The sequence below is a fragment of the Pectinophora gossypiella genome, chromosome 19 (assembly GCF_024362695.1).
Source record: "Pectinophora gossypiella chromosome 19, ilPecGoss1.1, whole genome shotgun sequence".
Taxonomy (NCBI): domain Eukaryota; kingdom Metazoa; phylum Arthropoda; class Insecta; order Lepidoptera; family Gelechiidae; genus Pectinophora; species Pectinophora gossypiella.
This window is the reverse complement of record NC_065422.1, coordinates 9,698,757-9,720,119: the sequence shown is the minus strand read 5'-3', so window position 1 is coordinate 9,720,119 and position 21,363 is coordinate 9,698,757. Positions and strand designations below refer to the sequence as shown.

General features: G+C 37.3%; 2 protein-coding genes across 2 annotated transcripts; one reads left to right on the top strand and one right to left on the bottom strand.

Moving 5' to 3' along the window:
- Positions 1–374: 374 nt before the first annotated feature.
- LOC126375666 (guanylate cyclase soluble subunit beta-1) lies at positions 375–19,857 on the top strand. The gene is made up of 15 exons (XM_050022729.1): positions 375–515; positions 5,899–5,923; positions 6,367–6,440; positions 8,243–8,343; positions 8,800–8,918; positions 9,224–9,379; positions 9,671–9,824; positions 10,624–10,778; positions 11,241–11,375; positions 11,929–12,011; positions 12,296–12,466; positions 12,851–13,088; positions 13,388–13,525; positions 14,096–14,253; positions 18,377–19,857. The coding sequence occupies exons 2-15, from the start codon at positions 5,921–5,923 to the stop codon at positions 18,501–18,503; spliced, it is 1,812 nt and encodes a 603-aa protein (XP_049878686.1). The 5' UTR covers positions 375–515; positions 5,899–5,920; the 3' UTR covers positions 18,504–19,857.
- On the bottom strand, positions 14,796–17,434 carry LOC126375702 (uncharacterized). The gene is made up of 3 exons (XM_050022798.1): positions 17,305–17,434; positions 15,940–16,173; positions 14,796–15,460 (listed from the first exon to the last, which is right to left on the bottom strand). The coding sequence occupies exons 1-3, from the start codon at positions 17,432–17,434 to the stop codon at positions 14,796–14,798; spliced, it is 1,029 nt and encodes a 342-aa protein (XP_049878755.1).
- Positions 19,858–21,363: the final 1,506 nt, after the last annotated feature.

The following is a 21,363-nucleotide window of genomic DNA, read 5'->3' as shown; positions in this document are numbered from 1 at the left end:
TGTCCAGCAAAGAATTTTGTAAAAATACAATAAAAAAATTATTTAATATAAAATAGTCGTAACATTTGTCGACAGCCTTATCTTGGGGAAACAGAAGAAAATAGAACAAAGCCCGACATCTAGTGACACATAGCAACAACAAAGTTTCAGGAAAATTCCGTTAGATGGCCCTACTAAGTCAGAAAAATAAAGCCACTGTGATAGCTATTTGCTCAAATAAAGAACTACAGAAAAGAAAAATAAAATTATTAATTATAAAATGTATTTAAAATTGCAGGAAAAAACAAGAAATTACTCGTTCGAAATTCATATTTGTCTCTCCAGCCATCGTCTCGACCAATAAAAAGCGTCCGTCAGTTTGCGCCAATCTCTTGGCGCACTCAGTTGTGTAGTGGAAATCCATGTCGGTCTAAATTAAAAATAAATAATAAACACTACGTAGAATTTCACATGGCTATAATATTTTGAATTTTTAAACTGGTGAATATATTTTGGTGGGTGTAGAATTTAAAAAGGTGAGTGTTATGCTGTTTTCTGGCTTTTTAGCATGCTGTTTTTGCGGCAAATTGTCGATCTATTACGAAAGACTTTTAATTAAGTTAAAAATTAAGTGTATGAGCTACAAATTTATGTTTTACTAAGAAGTTTTAAAAGTTAATAGATTACATTTATATACCTATAGTTTTCTCTGCTTTACATTGATTATTATCTTGTTTTATTTGGGAAAGCATGTTATTTATATAGTATTTTATTAGTTAATAGTGACATAAAACAATAACTTGTAATCATTTTACTAATAAAAACTTTGTGGATGATATTTTTGAATTCCATTTTTGCATTAACAGTATCCGAAACACATTTAATTTTGTTCTCTTAATTTTTCCATTTTAAGACTTAGCGCGCCATCTAGCGTGAAGTAGTGCAAACAGCGGGTTTTGTAACCGGTAACCGACATGGAGGCGAGGAAACCTTTACCGCTAGTGATTCTAGCATTGTTACTAACAGTAACAGTTGAGATTTATAGATGGCGTTGTAAAAAAATATTAAATATTCTGCACCAGCATCTAGTAACATAATGTACGCGGTCATGAGTACTAATACACTTCGAAACCATGTCACATTAACTTTTTTTGACAAATTAAACCGTAAGTCTCATTAAATGTCAAATATGATAGTATGACAGGGTTCGAAAGTGGATACATGATATTGCTCATTATTCTACATCAATTCCAGCATCATTAACATAGTCTATGTAGTTATAAATGAGTTATATAGCTCTGTCTGGCCTGATTGGGATTACGGGCGTGAGCGTAGGTACATGGATCATGTATGTTATTATTTTATTGGGCAGAACCAAAGACGATAACTTGCAGTCACTCCCGGTATTGGAATCCTGGGATGAGCAGTGTTCGGAACGGTCATCAGCCAATTGGATAGTTTCATCATCTCCCTAACATTATCCCGTTTTTCACATGGTCCGCTTACCTAACCTGAAAAATTGACAAGTACGGTTTTTTACAGAAGCGACTGCCTGCCTGACCTTCCAACTCGTGAAGAGTAAACCAGCCCAATACAAGTTAGGTCACATACGTCCGAAAATGCATTTCTCGGGAATGTGGGTTTCCTGACGATGTTTTCTTTCACCGCTGATCACATTCCAAACAAATTCGACAATCGTTGGTTTAGGCCTGTGCTGAATTCGAACCTGCGACCTCAAAGTTAGAGGCAAGCGTTCTACCAACTGGACTACCAGGGCCAAAGATAAATTATGATCTAAAGCTGACAAAGAGAACGCGTTCTTTTTTCAATTTAACTTAATTATGAATTTTAATTAAGAAAAATGTAATATTGTGACATGGTTATCAATCAGTGCGACTTTTTGTCACTTTTTCTATGACGTCACAGGTTGCTTTTTCATACAAATTCTTTTTAGTAAAAAGTAACTGATTTGACTAGTTGGAAACTACCCTATTGCCTTTGGTGGTTCGATATAGTCCTGAGGATATAGTCACTAGCAACCCTGACAGCAGTGTCGATGAAGTCAGTCATTGATTTTACAACCCACACGAAAGAAGAAATCGATTACCTATATGTAATAAGTACTCTCACAATTCCATAGCCATATATATAAACACGACATGTTTGTTGGTTCTGGAATCGTAAACATCCGAATGAAAAGTAGGGTGTTGGTGATATCGTAACGAAAACTTTGAGAGACGATTCAGACTATGATTCTGAGATGATATCAAGTGGATTTTTATGTCACAAAAAATTGATATCAACCAGGAATCATGGTCTAAATCATCCTTCAAAAATTTCGTTACAATGTCACTAATATCCTGTATATAGTGAAATATTTCATGCATTTAATAATTTTGCATAGTTACGGTTACGAGTACTAATATCTTTACACTTTCAAACCATGTCACATTAACTTTTTTGACAAATTAAACCGTAAGTCTCATTAAATGTCAAATATGATAGTGCGACAGGGTTCTAAAGTGGGTACATGATGTTGCTCAATACCTATGAAATAGAACTTACTAATTTTCATTCTTTGTTATGATTAAAAATTTGGGAACCTGAATACTGAAGTTAAATCTCGTAAGGCTTTCTCTTTGTTCTTGCCTCACATTCAAAATGAATGCCTATTCATTATTTGTACAGCAGTTCAAGAGAGACCGAATGGAATTAAAAAAAGTACCACCATGCGCAGAGCCGTATCTAGATTTTAGTTTCAATCAGGCAAATGCATTATACAGAGGTTTTTCGAAGTGTATTCACTAATATAGTTGGCTCGACCATATAAACGGCTATACGCCTTACGTTTACGCCTTTAGTCCTTTTTTTATTATTGACGAAGAAAAAATTAACATAATACCCTATACGCCAAGAAGCATTATTAAACTCGACATGGGTTTGTCTCAACGCAAACGCCTTATAGTATTTTGTGTCCATTGCGCTCAATAAAAAGAAATATCCATCTATACGACTCACCACCTACCACGTTGGCCGAGAGCAGTGGTTCCTATCCTGGGGGTAATTACCCCCTCAGGGGTAAAACGGAGATTCTAGGGGGGTAACACGGGATGGCACGAAATAGTATTAAAATCGCAATAAACAAAATAGTAGCGAATGCAAAGCAATTTCAATCTTCACACTAGTTAACTATTATTAAGTTAAGCTATTACTTTAGTAGTTACCTAAACGTGCATTTTCTTAGTTAAACATATATTCGTGCGAATTTGTGTAGTTTTAATTATTTTAAATTAGGGTTAAACTCATTTTCCATAGTTGTACAAAGGAGTAGCGACATTAAAAGGGTTAGAAACCACTGGCCTAGAGCAAACTCAGTGACGTATGGGCACTTAGTTCATCTTACGATGGATGTGCCTCTGACTATCCCAATTGGGATATTATAGTCGTGAGCTTACGTTGTTTCTTAAAGTCGCTCTCGCCAATAACCAGTTCGCAGGCTAATTATTAAGCATAGCAGTTTTCTAGGTATGGAAAAAACTCGCGAAACAGGGATTGATAAGAACAGTTCCAACTTTTTTATTCGAACTCGGTATTTTTTTTATCAAACTAAGTTATTTTAAGACTTCGTTTGTATAATTTTATAGCTTCTTATATTTAGACAAAAAGTCGAAACACCTCGCAAGTTCATTAAGTTTAGGTACCTCGTAAGTTTAGTAATGATATTAGGAATAAAAAATAAATGTAATTTGACAGCTTACTGGATAATATAATACACCCTTATTATAAGGTTTTTAATTCTTAATTTTAAGACGTTCACTGTGTAACTGAAAAGTAGATATCGACCTATCACGTGAAATATTATTTTTCGATAAACACATTAGAATTTATGTACATAGACACAATATGGTAAGAAAAAAACAACCTCAAAAGCCCCTCGTCGGATTTTCTTATTTTCCCTTGTGCCCCACATATGGGTCATGCACGTTTGAGTTTTAAGTTTATTGCCTCATAAATGGTTCATACACAGTGAACGTGTTAATTTTTCGAATTCAAATCATATTATTGTTCAACAAAAATTCAGGAGAACTTAGATTTTTTTATTGAGAAGTACAATGACTTTAACCAGTTGGCAAAGTACTTCCCTGTGGGCGCTTGTGTAAAATTCCCTTTTGTCTTTTATTCAAAGTGATTGTGAAATTGCTTCACAGAAGAAAATGAGTTTTCCGCCGATGGCAAGTAAACAAATAGCTGTGTAGTATGTGTGTTGTCATGGCCTTTGAGTTGAGTTGATTTACTTTTTATTGGAGTTTACTAAACGAAAATGGTTATTTAAAATAATATAAAAGTATAAGAATTTACAGCCTCCGTGGTCTAGTGGTTAGAGCGTTAGGCTCACGATCTGGAGGTCCGGGTTCGATTCTCGATGGGGACATTGTCGAAATCACTTTGTGAGACTGTCCTTTGTTTGGTAAGGACTTTTCAGACTTGAATCACCTGATTGTCCGTAAAAGTAAGATGATTCCGTGCTTCGGAGGGCACGTTAAGCCGTTGGTCCCGGCTATTGTTTTTGTGAGTGATTTCGACAATGTCCCCATCAGGAATCGAACCCGGACGTCCAGATCGTGAACCTAACGCTCTAACCACTAGACCACGGAGGCTGTCACTAGGCTACTCCTCCATGAAAGAACTATTAAACATAACATCATAACATAACATTGCATCGTTCCTATATCCCCGATGGGGATAAGGCGCGATACGATAAGGTGCACAATATACACCCACACTTTACTATATATTGTCCCATCTTCTTCTTTTATCGTGTGGATTGTGAGGTGAATTACCAACCCCATCAACCCTGGTGTCAGGGTTATTACTGAGCCGCCATTGGCCACTGACATGACTCATGTAACGACTACGTACTTACATCAGTAAGTAATAACCGGGACCAACGGCTTAACGCCATAGTGTCTAGGGGCTTATTGTCCCAATGTAATAGGGGTCGAGCTTACGTGTTTTATCTATGATCCAACGCATAAAGTCAAAATTCAATGGTTTAGAGCCTGAGCTGGAATTTGAACCCGTGATAGTCATACATTCTCCGAACAGGGCTATCCCAGATTGTATTAAAACATATCTCTCTCTTTATTTAAGAGCTGCGCTCTTGTCGGTGGACTAATCGCCATTACACTATAGATAGGGCGTGTAGAACGGTAGTTGCCCCAGTCGCCTTCCGTTCCGCAGTACACAGACAAATTTCTCAATCGGTGATGTTCTAGCTAGAGCCCTACCAGAATCCATTTCCTCGGCCTCCAACCAGTACTGACACCACTGCTGCCTAGCATTAGGGGTGCGCTTTTGAAGTAGCGGCGCCTACTCGCTACGTCACAAGATCGTCATAGCACCTAAGTAGCGTTTTATAGTTTAGCCCGTCCCAGTGAGCTACCCACTAGGTTCTGCTAAACCTGTCGCTGTTTGGTCGGGCCTCCTTATTTTTATATTCGCAGCTAACCATCATATCTGATGGCCGTTCCACTAACCGCCACCTGTGGACCCCGTAGATGGCCTACAGCTCAGCCTACTACATATCAAAACATATCTATATGTACCCAAATTTGATCCAGTTTTTCTCTTCTAATGGATGTAATGGGATATGGAAACTCTCCTTTCTGTTTAAAGGGGAATTGTGAGAGTACATTAGCATGTTTTAGGTATTAATTTTTTAAGGGATTTGCACGTAGAGTGTTTCGGAAAAAGTTTTGAGAGCAAAAGTTTCAGTGGTTGCAAACGGAAAAGTGATTCTTCATCCAAAATAATATATATCACTGATGTTTCAAGTTACGGCCTTGTGTTGAGATAATTTAATAATGTTATTGTTATTTAAGAATCATAATGTTTAATAATTCTGCTCTTTGTTCACAGATAAAATCAACAAATCGTTAAAATGGTAAGTTTTAGTAATGTGGTAGTGACCACACCACCATTATAGACGTAGATAACAGAAAACTTAGTGAGGCATTGTTGCTTAGTCATCTTGCAATGGATGTACCTCTAATTACCCCAAAAAAACATGACGTATGTAGTCCAAATTGGGGAAAAAATTGTGCAATTCCCTTTGAATTAACAGACGTGCGTGTATGAAGCAATTGATGAATGTAGAGGAAGCAAGATAAGTATGTCAGGACCGAAACAAATGGACTCCGTAGTCTCTGATCGTAGTCGTCTATTTCCCACCGGGATAGGGGGGAAATAGGCGTGAGTTTATGTATATATGTAAAAGCATGACGTAATACTTTCCACTGCGAGTAGAATAAATATTTTTTCCACAAGATTATCTTCTGTAGAAAAAAAAAACAATTTTATTAAGGCATCTACATGTTATTTTTTCAGTACGGATTTGTGAATTATGCCCTTGAGTTGCTGGTGATGAAGACCTTTGGCCAGGAGACTTGGGAGACCATCAAGTAAGTCATGTCCAATCAGTCATCTATAATACAATTGTCTAATTTAGTCCTATCAAAATCCAAACCCCATTGTTTAATACGTTCACTACGTAACAAACAAAAGTCAATCTGAAAAGCCACCCGTTGGATTTACCCATTTTCTCTAGGGCCCCACATATGGGACATGAATGTGTGTGATTGAAATTCATTACGTCATAATATAATATAATCATAATAATAGTCCTTCACGAACCGGAGATTGTCTTTGGGTGCACTCCCGTAGTGCATACAGGGATAATCGCCGGTTGGTGTCACACAACATTTAGATTAAATTGTATTAAGGGGCCTCTACGTGTTGGCTTCGGCCCCACGCACGCTTTCCAAAAGTCCGAGACTCCATAGGCCCGAGATATAGAAACGACATAATGGTGCTAATTCCTGTAAATACCATCTAATTTTATTTTAAGTTATATCTGTCATTTTCTTATCCGCCGGAAAGGAAAGGGACGGGTAATCGACAAGCATAAAATTTATGGAACACACGTCAATTTTAAGCACAAATCTAAACCAACCGTCTAAAAATTTTACATCCGTCAATAACCCGACAAAGTTAAGTAAACAGCACGTCAAACGGAATGCATACCAGCGACGTACCTTTTGATTCGCCCGGGTTATTCATTCATTTACTCATTCTTCCTAAAATTAAGAGCTGTGAATCATCCGTCCCTTTCCTTTTCGACGGATACGAAAATGACGGATATAACCTAAAATAAAATTAGGCGGTGTCTGCAGGAATCGGGGCCATTAATAATATAAAAATGTATTCTGGTAAAACCTACGACACACATGTACATTTACACATTATACAGTTTTTGTATAATATGGTTTATACACAGTGAATGTGTTAACTATTGTGTCTGGAAATCTCGGTCTTACGAGGTTAAGGGGATCTAAGGGTCCAGACGTAATGATTAGATGACGTAACGATTACTTAATCTGTGGCACAGCCAAGAAGCAAACCATTATACGTAAGCATTTACAATACTTTCAGTGCAGTAAATAGCACAGTGTCGTGTAAATTTATTGTGCAAATTGTTTTTGATTCAATAAAGACTGAATAAAAACTTAATCATTATTGAATTTATTCCAACAACACAACATAAGAAGTACATGGTCTTGCTAAATAGTATCTTCATTTTTCAAAGAGTAAATGTCAAATAAAAATAGACTCATACTTAATATTCATTTTAATAGGTATTTAATCAATTAGAAATAATTAGTAAAAGATTTTGAATATGGTTTGTTATTAATTATTTATTTCATCTTTGATTAGTCTATTTATAAAATATAACTTTCTTGTTTATGGTGTAAATATTTTTTTTTTTCAGTTTCCTCGTTTGAATCTGTAGAGAAATACTTAAATGTTATGCTACTATAAAGTGATACTTTTTGGTTCTGGAGTTCAATGATTTTATTTGAGATTAGAGTCCGGGACAAGTAACATAATAATACATATACCCTATTCTCTATCTTTCTTTAACACAACAATTCTCCAAGATATCTTTGATGAGAGTGGAAGAAGCGAAGGTGGTAAGCCAGGACCGTAGTAAGTGGAATTCCGTGGTTTCTGTCTACACCAACGAGAAAGAAGCGTGATCTTATTTATGTGTTTCCGAGATGTGGTAAAGAGTTCATTTTATTCGGACTGGTTATGTGTTGCCGATTCTACTCCTACACTTCAAAAAGTTTGCATATGCCCCCTAGTACTATGAGAAATGATTGGCCAAATGTGAACGTTCCAAACAGATTTGTTACTATTTCAGGAAGAAAGCCGAGGTTCAAATGGAAGGAAGTTTCCTCGTCAGACAGATCTACGAGGATGAGATCACGTACAACTTGATCACGGCGGCTGTAGAAGTCCTGCGTAAGTTCTACCTTCCAATATTATATATGTATAACGCAACATAAACATGATGAGGGTGATGGCGGCGAATTGGCCATGTCCTTAGAAGACCTGTGGAACACCCATCCCGATGAGCTCTGACCTGGTATGCGCGTGGAAAACGCAAAAGGGAATGGCCCAAAGAGACCAGGCGACGCTCGGATGACCGAAAATTAATAGCTCTCATGGGAGCAAGTTACAGAGGCAGCAAAAGATCACGAGGGCTGGAAATCAGTTAATAATGGGATTAGAAGATGAAGAAAAGGTCATAAACATACATAAATAGCCTATATACGCGTACTACTGCTGAGCCTCCCCTCAATCAACCGGAGGATAATTCACATCGCTGCTCTTGCGGAGAAGTTGATATGCGCAAAAGCGCTACCGAAAACTAAATTCATCAATTCTCTAACGTACTTTCTTTCATTCTATTTTCAGAAATTCCTGCTGATGCTATATTGGAACTGTTTGGGAAGACCTTCTTCGAGTTCTGTCAAGATTCAGGATACGACAAGATCTTGCAGGTGCTGGGTGCGACTCCTCGGGACTTCTTGCAGGTTCGGTTATTGTGACAAATAACTACTTTTATATCTAGTTAGGGCTTGTTTCATTTACATCTTCTTGTATCATGTGGGTGTTGGTCATTGAGCAATTTCCGCAACTCTGGCGTCAAAGTTATCACTGAGCCGACATTGGCCCCTGATATGGATGATATTGTAACGACTACGTACTTACTACACAGTAAGTAGTAACTGGGTCCAACGTCTTAACATGCCTTTCGAAGCAAGTCTTATTTATTAGTCTCACGAATATGTTTTTTGACTTGTTCCGTTCATTTAAATTATACTTCTAATTTTTTCAGAATCTGGACGGTCTTCACGACCACCTCGGTACATTATATCCTGGAATGCGTTCCCCGTCGTTTAGATGCACAGAGCGTCCTGAAGATGGGGCTTTGGTGCTCCATTACTACTCCGACAGACCTGGATTAGAGCACATCGTCATTGGAATTGTTAAGGTAACTTCTATATTTTTTAATCGCTTGCTACAAAATCAGTTTTAAATGATTCTTCAGAACTTACTACCGTGTTTATTAGCATTTAATGGCAATTATATTTCATGATGACCATTTTTTGAAATTATGTATGCATTTTTCTTTCTGAAAATTATTTAATTAAAGGACGACATTTCTCTTCAGCAAATAATATATTTCTATCTCCTCATGGTCTATCTGTCATTTCTAATGAAACGACTAATATACTCAAATTATATTATAAATTGATGGCAACTTTATTATACCGTATTGTAGACAGTGGCAAGCAAGCTCCACAACACCGAAGTGAAGGTTGAGATCCTGAAAACGAAGGAGGAATGTGACCACGTCCAGTTTCTGATCACAGAGACTTCTACATCAGGACGCGTGTCTGCTCCGGAGATCGCCGAGATCGAGACCCTGTCTCTTGGTAAGATGACACTTTCTATTGTTGTTCTTTTAGATTCGAGTGTGGCGACATTATTTTTTCAAAAATATATAAGTACAGTAATATGACGTTCTCAGGAATGTTTCCACTGTTTGATTGATAGTTATTAACGACTGCTAATTCAGCCGAGACCAACGGCTTAACGTGCCTTCCGAATAACGGAGGAGCTCGAGATGAAAACTTTTTTTTTGTGGTCACCCATCCTATGACCGGCTTTTGCAAAAGTTGCTTAACTTCAACAATCGCTGACCGAGCGCGTTTACCGCTGCGCCACCGAGCTCCTCAAATCGCGCATAAGTTATGTAAAATAGCTGTATTATCTAACCTTTAGGCAGCTAAAATCAGAGACAAACACAATTTCAAAACAAAAGTAGTCAGTGTCCTTACTATTAAAGATATGTTATAACAGGAACATTCGCACTTTGGGAACATTCCCGGAAACGGCAAATCACTTCATCATTCATGAACATTACATACATACATAAACTCACGCCCGTAATCCCTACTGGGGTGGGCAGAGCCACAAGTAATCAAAGACAACTTGCAGCCACTGTTGATACGATGTCGTAAGCTGGATATGATGAACCTTATGGTGATAAGTGATCAGCCTATCGCCCATAACATTAGTCCATCATGTTGGAGGACACAATCCCTCTGTCGGTTTTTACGACATGCCCGGGAAGACAAGCAGCTGAACGTTTTCTATGTTTTTCATTTGCTCCCAGAACAGCATAGAAGCATCATTCATGAACTTTTCACAAAAACGAACTTCACACCACAGAACCGAAGGTGAGCCCAGCCACATTCTGCCGCGTGTTTCCCTTCCACCTGATGTTCGACCGCGAGCTGAACATCGTGCAAGCGGGGCGCACCGTCTCCCGTCTCCTGCCCAGAGTCACCAGGCCAGGATGCAAGATCACCGACGTCTTGGACACTGTGAGTTATGATGTAAAATCTTATGCTTGTTTCATCGCTGCAGGCGAACATATTATAGATTTTCTGTGCATCTTTTTGCACCATCATCGTCTTATTGCTAGCTCCATTAAAACTAAAAGTCTTTAATAAAGAAGTGATTGGTGTTCAGATAATTTTTACATAACATTGCTTAATTTCGCAGCCAAAATATATACTTTTTCTTAACTTCGACTGTTAACTGGAGTTTGTTCTTATATTTATTTGTTATGCTTCACACGACGCCCTGAGCCGAGGTCCGCGCCCAAGACACCCTCAGGCCTGTTGTCTTAAATTTTGTATCGGATGAGAGCCCTTAGCGTTCCCCATTTGTCCGGCCAAGTATCAGTATGTTCAATGCCATATGCGGCAAATCTACAATAAATCACGTCAAAAACTGTTTGTCCTTGACGAGCATAAAAAATTTGCCTATAAATCTTTCACCAGGTTCGTCCCCACCTGGAAATGACATTCGCCAATGTCCTGGCCCACATTAACACTGTCTACGTGTTGAAGACCAAGCCGGAAGAAATGTGCGTCCCTCACGACTCCCACGAGGAAATTGCTTCGCTGCGTTTAAAGGTGAGTTTAGATATTTATTTTCTGCTAAAAGGTAGTAATGGTTTTCAAATCAGTACCAAGACGATACTATTTATGAAATAATTATACAATAACGTTTTCTCAAGACGGAAGACCCCGATAGACAAAATGGTACATGGCGTGGCAGTCCAAATGGATGGATCCCGGTCGACATATCACAAAAATCACTTTGTGAGCCCTGGTTTGGTTAAGACATGTTGCAGGCTGATCACCCGATTGCCCGAAAGAAATATGATCCGTGCTTTGGAAGGAACGTTAAGTCGTTGATCCCGGTTACTACTTACTTATGTATGTACGTAGTCGTTACAGGACGCACATCAGGGGCCTTTGGTGGTTCAATAATGACCCTGACACCAGGCTTGATGAGGTTGGTAATGCACTTCATAATCCACATGATACTTAGAAGAAGAAGACTGGAAAGAACATGGCCGTTACCTTGCAGTGGAATCTTATAGATTAGATTTGAGTAATCAAAAAAAAAAGTTGTAAAACTGTTTTTTTTTGTTGGTAAAGTGACGATTTTTATTGTTTTCAGGGACAAATGCTGTACATTCCCGACACAGACGTCGTCGTGTTTCAATGCTACCCCAGTGTGACTAACCTTGATGATTTGACACGGTAATTTTGCTTTTACTTTGAACAGCATAAGACTCTTTAATCCACAGTCTCATTTATGACATCCAGAATGATAAGAAGCGAAATAAATTCCGCCCAATTTGGTACTAAAGACTCCTCGACTACATACATAAACTCACGCCTATTTCCCACCGGGGTAAGCAGAGACTATAGAATTAAAGTAAATTAATTAATTATTATAATTTTTTTGAATTATTATTATTTTTTTAATACTCCTCGACTAAATTGATAAAATAATATTAATCTGTTTATTAATTGCATTCCAGCCGCGGTCTTTGCATCTCCGATATTCCTCTCCACGATGCCACTCGCGACCTGGTCCTCATGTCAGAACAGTTCGAGGCTGACTACAAACTGACCCAGAACTTGGAGGTCCTTACTGACAAACTACAGCAGACCTTCAGGGAACTGGATTCTGAGAAGCAGAAGACAGACAGGTTCGTTTGATTCTAATTTAATTAATTAAGCAAATTAGGACCTATGGATCATAGTGCCTTCAAAGAGTGGAATCTTACTTTCAATCGAGTGACTCCATCTGCAATGTCCTAACAAATCCAGGGACAGTCCCAAGAAAACGTTTGTCATCTAATATGTAAGTTTTAATTGGAATCATGGACGATTTGATTGACCGCAAACTTAAGATATATTTTCACTAAAGAAAAATAAGTATCATATAACATATTATATTGGAAGTCAAGATTCTGTTTTAATTCTATATATACTACAATATTAACGCTTACCACCAGTTCGAGAACTAGAACTGGGAATTAGGAGAACTAGAAGCAACGCATGAAACTTATCCATAGTAAAATCGTTTCCAGGCTCCTCTACTCAGTACTGCCAATCAGCGTAGCCACAGAGCTCCGCCACCGCCGCCCCGTCCCTGCCCGTCGCTACGACCCCGTCACCCTGCTCTTCAGTGGCATCGTCGGGTTCGCCAACTACTGCGCCAGACATACTGATCATAAGGGAGCCATGAAGATCGTCCGGATGCTCAATGACTTGTACACTGCATTTGATGTGCTCACTGACCCGAAAAGGAACCCTAATGTGTATAAGGTACAGTTTGAATTATAGAGGAACACAATTTCATTTCATTCATTTCAAAATCGATAAAGGATGTCAGCAGTTAGTTAGGAACAACTGGCTAGAGGAATGTCTTGATAACTTAGAGTCATTCTGAAACTTGCATACAAACTTATCAATAACGGAAAAATATGCAAGTGAAACAATTTCACAAAAGCCGCTTACAGAAAACGAGAAAAATATTCGTATATAATCAGTATTGGCTATTGAAGGTTCAGTACTTTAATATATTATAATGAATAAGCGCATAATACAATAATAAATCTTCGCAGGTGGAAACCGTTGGAGACAAGTACATGGCAGTGTCAGGTCTGCCAGAATATGAAGTAGCCCACGCGAAGCATATTTCCCTTTTGGCTTTGGAAATGATGGACTTGTCCCAGACCGTCACTGTCGATGGTGAACCTGTGGTAAGTCAACCTACAGATGAGGTAGCAGGGATAAAGATAGATGAAATCATGGAAGCCATAGTAAGGAATAAAGAATCAATGCATCTTCAAACGGTCATAAAATTGTAGAGATTTACCATTTACTTGCCTCCAACCACAAAAATATTACTATCAACTTATATCAACAGCATCGTGAAGGTGTATTTACCTACACTTACTTTAATATTGTTTTTGTTTGCCCAACTGATCCCACTAATGTATCTCTCGCTATATGACGTGAACCTGTGTGCACCCAGGTGAATAAGGTGAATAAAGTTTTTGAAAAGTAAATTTAATGCACCCTGGTGATTAAAGATTACTAAAAGTTTGTTTAATGCACCTAGGTGAATTAGCTCAGGTGAATTAAGTTTACGAAGGGGTGAAATCCATTCAATATCCCTCTTATTTAAAATCATTTGATGTTTAATTTTGTATGCGTTATGCGTATATGGTTTATGCATTAATAACAAATTTGAATTCGTTCTTTCTACCATTTGCTGAAGAAATTACGGTCTTATTTGGCTTTCCATTATCAATCTTATATTTCACCAGGGTATCACCATCGGTATTCACTCAGGGGAAGTGGTAACCGGAGTGATTGGTCACCGCATGCCGCGCTACTGTCTCTTCGGTAACACTGTCAACCTGACCAGCCGCTGCGAGACCACCGGTGTTCCTGGCACCATCAACGTCAGTGAGGATACTTACAGGTCAATACAAAAGACATCGTACCCAATTAAAAAAGTTATAAGCTCTTGTGTACAGCCGTATTTGTAAAATTCCATTGTCATTGACCAATTAGTACGTTTTCGCTAGATCGGAATCATCATCATCACTAATTTAAGATCCACACTCTTTTCGGTGTAGCATTCATAGGTCTGGATCCCTATCTGAACTCAGACACCAACTTACTCCGGCCTACTGAAGTAAAAGGCGAACCCCCACAGTAAGGACGCGCCAAACAGGAATTACCACAGTGGAAGGCAGAGAAGATTCTGTCCCCCTGGGAGCGGTATTATGCATACATTATCATCAGTCATATATCAGTGTATATTACATACAGGGTGTTAGTGATATTATAACGAAAACTTTGAGGAATGATTTAGACGAAAAATTTCACTTAACATTAGCTTAGATTCATGGACTGAAGCATACCCCTTAGAGTTCATTACGATGTCACTAACCCCTGTATATAAGTCTCATTATAGAGATAGGTGTTGCAAATAAACAACAGTTACTAAAATAAAGAAGTTTAATCTTCAAACAAATCTAAATACCTTTGCAGCGATACAGGAATAGGCAGTTTTGGTATCCCAAACGGCAGTTCAAAATTACTCCATAGCATCTGTCTTACTTGACATCTACAGAGGTGTTTCAACTCCACGGGTTTTAGGCCACATCTAGAAGTAGGTACTAGATGATCTTGTAATATTTCCCCATACTTCTCCAAAGCAACTTTCCTTTGATAGTTGTAATCGTCAGGCAATTCTAAATCCTGATATTGTTTCTTGTTCACTGTAAAATTTACATGAGGCACCGCTCTTAAAGCTAATTTGAGGCATGTAACAAGTTCGTACGGATATTTTCTATTATATTCTTTAAGCCTGTCTAGTATAGATTCAACAGGATTGGTAGCAATGTTGTCTTGTACTGTAATTCTTGCTCCAAATCTGAGTAAAATCATTAGCATTTCTGCTGCTCCCATTTGTATGACGACTCGCACAGGCGATGCCATGCCACAACTTTCTAAAGGGACATCTATAAACCTGTACGTCTTGTCCCCTTCTTTATATTCCAAGTTGGCGTTGGTAGCGTGATCTAAGAAGAAAACCAGTGCATGTATATTCTCTTCTTTATCTATAAAGTCAGATTTCCAACCGGCCAAGAAATGAGGTGCCGATGTCCCAAATATTGCCCCTAGAAAACCAGAAATAAAATTGAAATTAAATGGGTCATTAATAAGTTCATTAATTTATGTTCATAATTATTCATTAATCGATAGAAGACATCACTCCGTAGGCATATTTGTGGTTTAATTTTGCATATTTTTAAGCACATGAATTGATTTTGGATTGCTATTGATTTCTGATGAATATTGTAATTTAGAGACTGTGTTATAAAACTGATGATGACAAGCATATTGATATAGATGAAAAGTCTCTACGTACATACAAAGCCCGAAACATTCTGCTGATGTTCTTTCAATATTAGTTCGATAGAAACACACATTCTGTTCACATAGAAATCCGGAAGCAACCCGGCGCAAGGTCATAGATTCATATTATATGCCGATTCCCCTTCGTCTCCAAGGACCACTCCTTATAATACCTATGTATACAGTTCTCAAGAAATTGTATCCGGCCTGTCTAACCCAATGGACTGATTAAGAGACTTACCCAGAAATATCCTCTCGAAGGTCTTCTCACAGAAATACATCTCATCCAGCAAAGCGGCCACAACCCCATTGTCTTGGAGACTCCAGTCAAAGGCTAACTTCATGGCAATGTACAGCAGGTTATGGTACTTCCCCATCAGGCAGACGTCCCCATTGTTAGACTTACAGCTGTTGTGATATCTTAGAGCTGATAACACGAAGTTCTTGCAGGTCGCGTCATCGGTTTTCTCTTGACCTGTAAATTAAAGGCGTTTTACAGATATGTTTATTTGCTAGAACAGAACATACAGGATTTTTACAAATATAATTAAGTTCAGCGTGCTCTGCCTTGTAGGTGTGCAAAAAAATCCCGTTTTAAAAAGAAATATATCATCATAAAGTTAAAAAGGGTTTGGTTCCGGGTGAGAAACCTCAGCGTTCCCCATTTCTCGGGCGTAGTAGTTAATACCATCTGAGGTAAACTTAAATAAGCAACTTTCGCAGAGGCCGGTCATAGGATGGGTGACCACAAAAAAAAAGTTTTCATCTCGAGCTCCTCCGTGCTTCGGAAGGCACGTTAAGCCGTTGGTCCCGGCTGCATTAGCAGTCGTTAATAACCACCAATCCGCACTGGGCCCGCGTGGTGGTTTAAGGCCCGATCTCCCTATCCATCCATAGGGAAGGCCCGTGCCCCAGCAGTGGGGACGTTAATGGGCTGATGATGATGATGATGAGGTAAACTTAAAATGAGACACGTCAAAATCTGTTTACACAATGTAGGGGTTTGTTTTGTCACATTTTGCACGATGGTAGATTTGGGTGACAATTTTAGGATATTCCAGGGTCTTCTTCTTCTTCTTCTATCATGTGGGTGGTAAGGTGAATTACCAACCTCATCAACCCTGGTGTCAGGGTTATTATTGAGCCGCCAAAGGCCCCTGACATGGCTCATGTAACGACTACTTACTTACATTAGTAAATAGTAACCGGGACCAACGGCTTAACGTGCCATCTGAAGCACAGATCATTTTTCTTTTTGGACAATCAGGTGATCAGCCTGTAATGTCTTAACCAAACTAGGGATCACAAAGTGATTTTTGTGATATGCCCCCACCGGGATTCGAACCCGGGACCTCCGGATCGTGAGACCAACGCTCAACCACTGGACCACGGAGACCGTTATTAGGTAGGTATTCCAGGGTGAAACTTAGCCAGTTAAGTCTTTTTCCCAAGATATGGGCAGATGCCACTAAACGCCATAATCCCTACATGCACTTTCGATTATTTATCAACCCAGTCTTTTACACTCGTCAGTTCAAAGTTTTTACTAGCCAGACTTTTATTTAAAACGACATACAGTAACACTAAAGTAAATAAAAGTGCATACCTTTAGCACATCCAGCAATGACAGAATTGAAATATTCGACGAGTTCTCTCCGTTTAAACCTCTCACTCAAACAGTCACGATCCAAATTGTTGAAAACTTCGTCAAAATAAAACTCCATGAAAGTATCCATATTTCAAAACAGGAAATTTAAATAAACGCGAAAATCAAAATGAAAAAATCACTTTACATGAAAATAAATAAACGAATTATTTTATTATTAAAGCCATTTTTTACTTTAGGTTTTATGTTTTGTCAAGTTTAGAAAGAAAAATAATTATATTTTCAATATTCTTTGTTGTTAGACATTTTGACGTTTGATTTTATTTTAAATGTGGTTTATTTTTTCGGCCAGTTATTTGATTAAAATCTTTTGTTTTATTTTTATATGACCAAGTTCGTATCTATTCAGACCGATAGACAACACAATAGTGGTTGGAAAGCGTCCCTCAGTTTGGTATTGAATACTTTCAAGTGCTTAATCTACTTACCTCTGGTTGTGTACTTGGGAAACCATACGAAGATATCCTTCGTCACTGCCTAGTGTTGAATATCCCTCACACAAAATGCATGTATTTTAGTAAATACATCTATTTATGTACCTATTTACTTTAAAGTGTTTCCATATTTGAATTTATTCGTACAAAGTTAGTATTTGTATGTGCAATATCATCATCATCATCATCAAAAAATATTTAATTTGATTCATATTTTTTTCCGCTTATTGAAAAATCAGCCCGACAGGTCCAGATTATATAAAAACCGCATCATTATTCATTCAGTCATTTTGGAGGTTAGTCCGGTCACGTGGAAGTAGACACCGTGAAAAAACTGCGTTTCGGAGGTATATGACCTATCCTGTGTCGGGCTGATTTTCCCTTAGCCGGTTAAAAGGTCAGACGAGCAGTCGTCAAACCTTTAGGTTAGGTGAGCGGACCCTGTGGTAAACGGGACAACGCTAGAGAGACAGATAGTAACTCAGTGTACAAAATAAGTGCATTGGTACTGCGCATCAAGTCGGTAATATCCTGACCCACATCATGAAGGGAAGCCTAAATTCTACTCTTCTTTCCAGTTACTTGATGCGCGAAGACAACCACGATGATCAGTTCGAGTTGACCTACCGCGGCCACGTCTCCATGAAGGGGAAAGCTGAACCCATGCAGACCTGGTTCCTGACGAGGAAGAAGACATCTAACTAAATTACCTAACATGCTTAAGTACCTGTGCTGCTTTATAGAATAAGGAATAATACTACGTAAAGAACGGCAACTCTTCGCTCCTCACCAGGGGCTGAGCTAAGTTTACCTCACCCCACCTCGGTCTTACTTTAGTCTTCAATCGTATGGGCGTCAGACGTCACACAGACAGATACGCGTGTGCGATAATGTCGAAGGTTTTTTGTATGAAGTGTCCAGGTTATGGCTGCGTGTCCACTTCTTGATGAATGAACAAAACATTGAGATTTCTTGTCACATTGTTTTATATTGACTTGTATAGAACTCTGTATACTTAGGGGTGAACGAAATCTGTGTGCACAGCGGCGCTTTTATCCCTTTCCGTCACTCAGAACCGTCATTTGTTAGAGAGAGATAAAGAACGAGCGTTTGTGCCTCGTCGATTCCGCCGCGTGCGGTCGCATAAGTTCAACCCTTAATCGGCTAATCTGCGTCTGATTTTGTAATGAAAACATATAGAATATAAACTCAAGCCTATAATCCCCTCTGGGGTGGGTAAAGCCACATCCAATCAGAAGACAATTTGTAATAATAATAATAATAATAAAGTTTATTTAGGTAAAATGTAGAGAAAAAGCAAATAAAAATATAGGTTAAGAAGATATACTTACTAAATACAGGGTGTTAGTGACATCGTAACGAATACTCAGGGGATTATTCGGACCATGATTCTGAGTTAATATCAAGTGGAATTTTCCGTCGCAAAAATCATGATTTATTTTCGTATTTTTGAAATATTTTCTATTTTATACTTTTGCGACGGAAAATTCGACTTGATATCAACTCACAATTATGGTCTGAATTATCCCTCAAAGTTTTCGTTACGATGTCACTAGCACCCTGTATGTATTCAATGTTTTGATTCTACGTATCAAGAAAATATAAGAATAGCTAAATGATGGATTATCCACTGAGGGAATATGAATATTTATTATTTTTAACCGTTTCTTAGAAACGATGTCAACTTATAATAATATTTATAAGTGACTAAATAAAATACTAGTCATTTCATTCCAAAATATTAAAGCATTATTTCCTATGTAAGTATAAAATTTTATAATTTATAGTTATGAATTTACATAATTTAAAGTTTATGAATTTATATTATCATATCGGCCTACATGTACCATTCTTGTCTACGAGACAAAACTTTTAAGTAAATTTAAATATGATATAATATTTTATCAAACATCAGTGTAGGTGAATGTTGTATTTTTAGAAGTACTAAAATCTATCTCGGGTTTTATACTCACTTAAATTATTATTTTAAAGCCTAATTATAAACGGTCTATGAATCTCTATTATTATTATAATTAAGTTGTCCATTTCTAAATTTTATTATGTTGAAATGTTTTATATTCAATATTAAAAATAAATATTTTATGTCATAGTAATAATAATTTAATGCTTTAAAATAAAATTGTTTTCATAAACTTTACAGTATTATATTCATTTATGTACTTTAAGTACCAGAATTTTAAATTATTTTTTGTAGGCATTTTAAAGTACAATAATTATAGTTTGTCATTCTCAATTATTGTTACCAATAAAAGTATTTTCTTGCTATACTAATTTCACTTGAAAGCTTTAACATTCTTGAAATTATTATTTAGAAATTTTAGCAAACTTGCTTCAGTCAAATTGTAATAGGTCAAACTTTTCGTAGATTATGTGTAAAGTGGCATTTTTAAGTTAAAATATTCATAATACAGATGTGAAAATATTAACATAATACGTTGTAATAATGATAATATTATTTTATTTTTTAATCCAAGCTTTTTATCTAACCTGTCACCACAACTTTCATAGAGTAGATGTGAAACACCTAAATGTGATATGTGTACCAAATAAACGTATTAAATTGAAAACATGATTTCTTGCTTAATTTTTCGTATAAATAACCTACCTACTTTAATTTTATGTCTTCAATCCATACATATCGTCGCTGGAAATTTCAATTGACGTAAGGGACAAATGACAGGTTTTCAGGAGAAACAAAAAACATTTCTTGATACTTAAAGTCTCATAACTTTTGTCATTCTAAATGTATTGAAAGATGTTAAATACCAAAAATCTTAGAATTTTCTAGTCTACCACTTAAAAATAGAATTCTTACTTTAATAACTAGCATAATAAGAAAGTTACTAACCCTTACGCCCTTGTGGTATTTAAAAAACATCCCTTACAACCATTAGGTAAACATTTTTTTTTTTGCATTTTTGGGTTGTAAAGGTCAGATTTTTTAATATTTTGTGTATTTTTGGGTTGTAAAGGTCAGTTTTTTAAATATTTTGGTAAAATATTGAAGTAAAGGTCTGTAAAAATTCACAACAATTGGTTAAAATCACTTATATTTATTGAAATTATGGTTGAATTTTACTTTGAGACATCTAAACCCCATGTGCTTGAATATGTTTGCCGATTTTTATAATAGGCAAATTAAAAAACACATACTTATTAAATATTTGTGTCATTTTAAACTTATTGTATCTAGTTTTGTTGAAATGTAGGTAAATTACCTATAGTGTTAGGTTATCAGATTGAGAACAACATACAACAGAATTCACAGAATCGCACTTCACATACACATTTTTCTTTTTAGCTTTCGGTATCGTTAAAAAGTATCGCCCCTTCAATTTGAATTCTAAACAAAACGTGTCCTACTCTGATGGCGCTTGAACGCAACCACTGTGAACGCAACTGAGGAGCCGAGCCATTACCGTGCGCCGCGAACCCGCGAGCGGGTACGGGTAGGGAGGGCCACAAGGCTCCGTCCTCTCCCCTTTACTATTTTCATGGTATACTAGTGAAATCCCAAAACCTC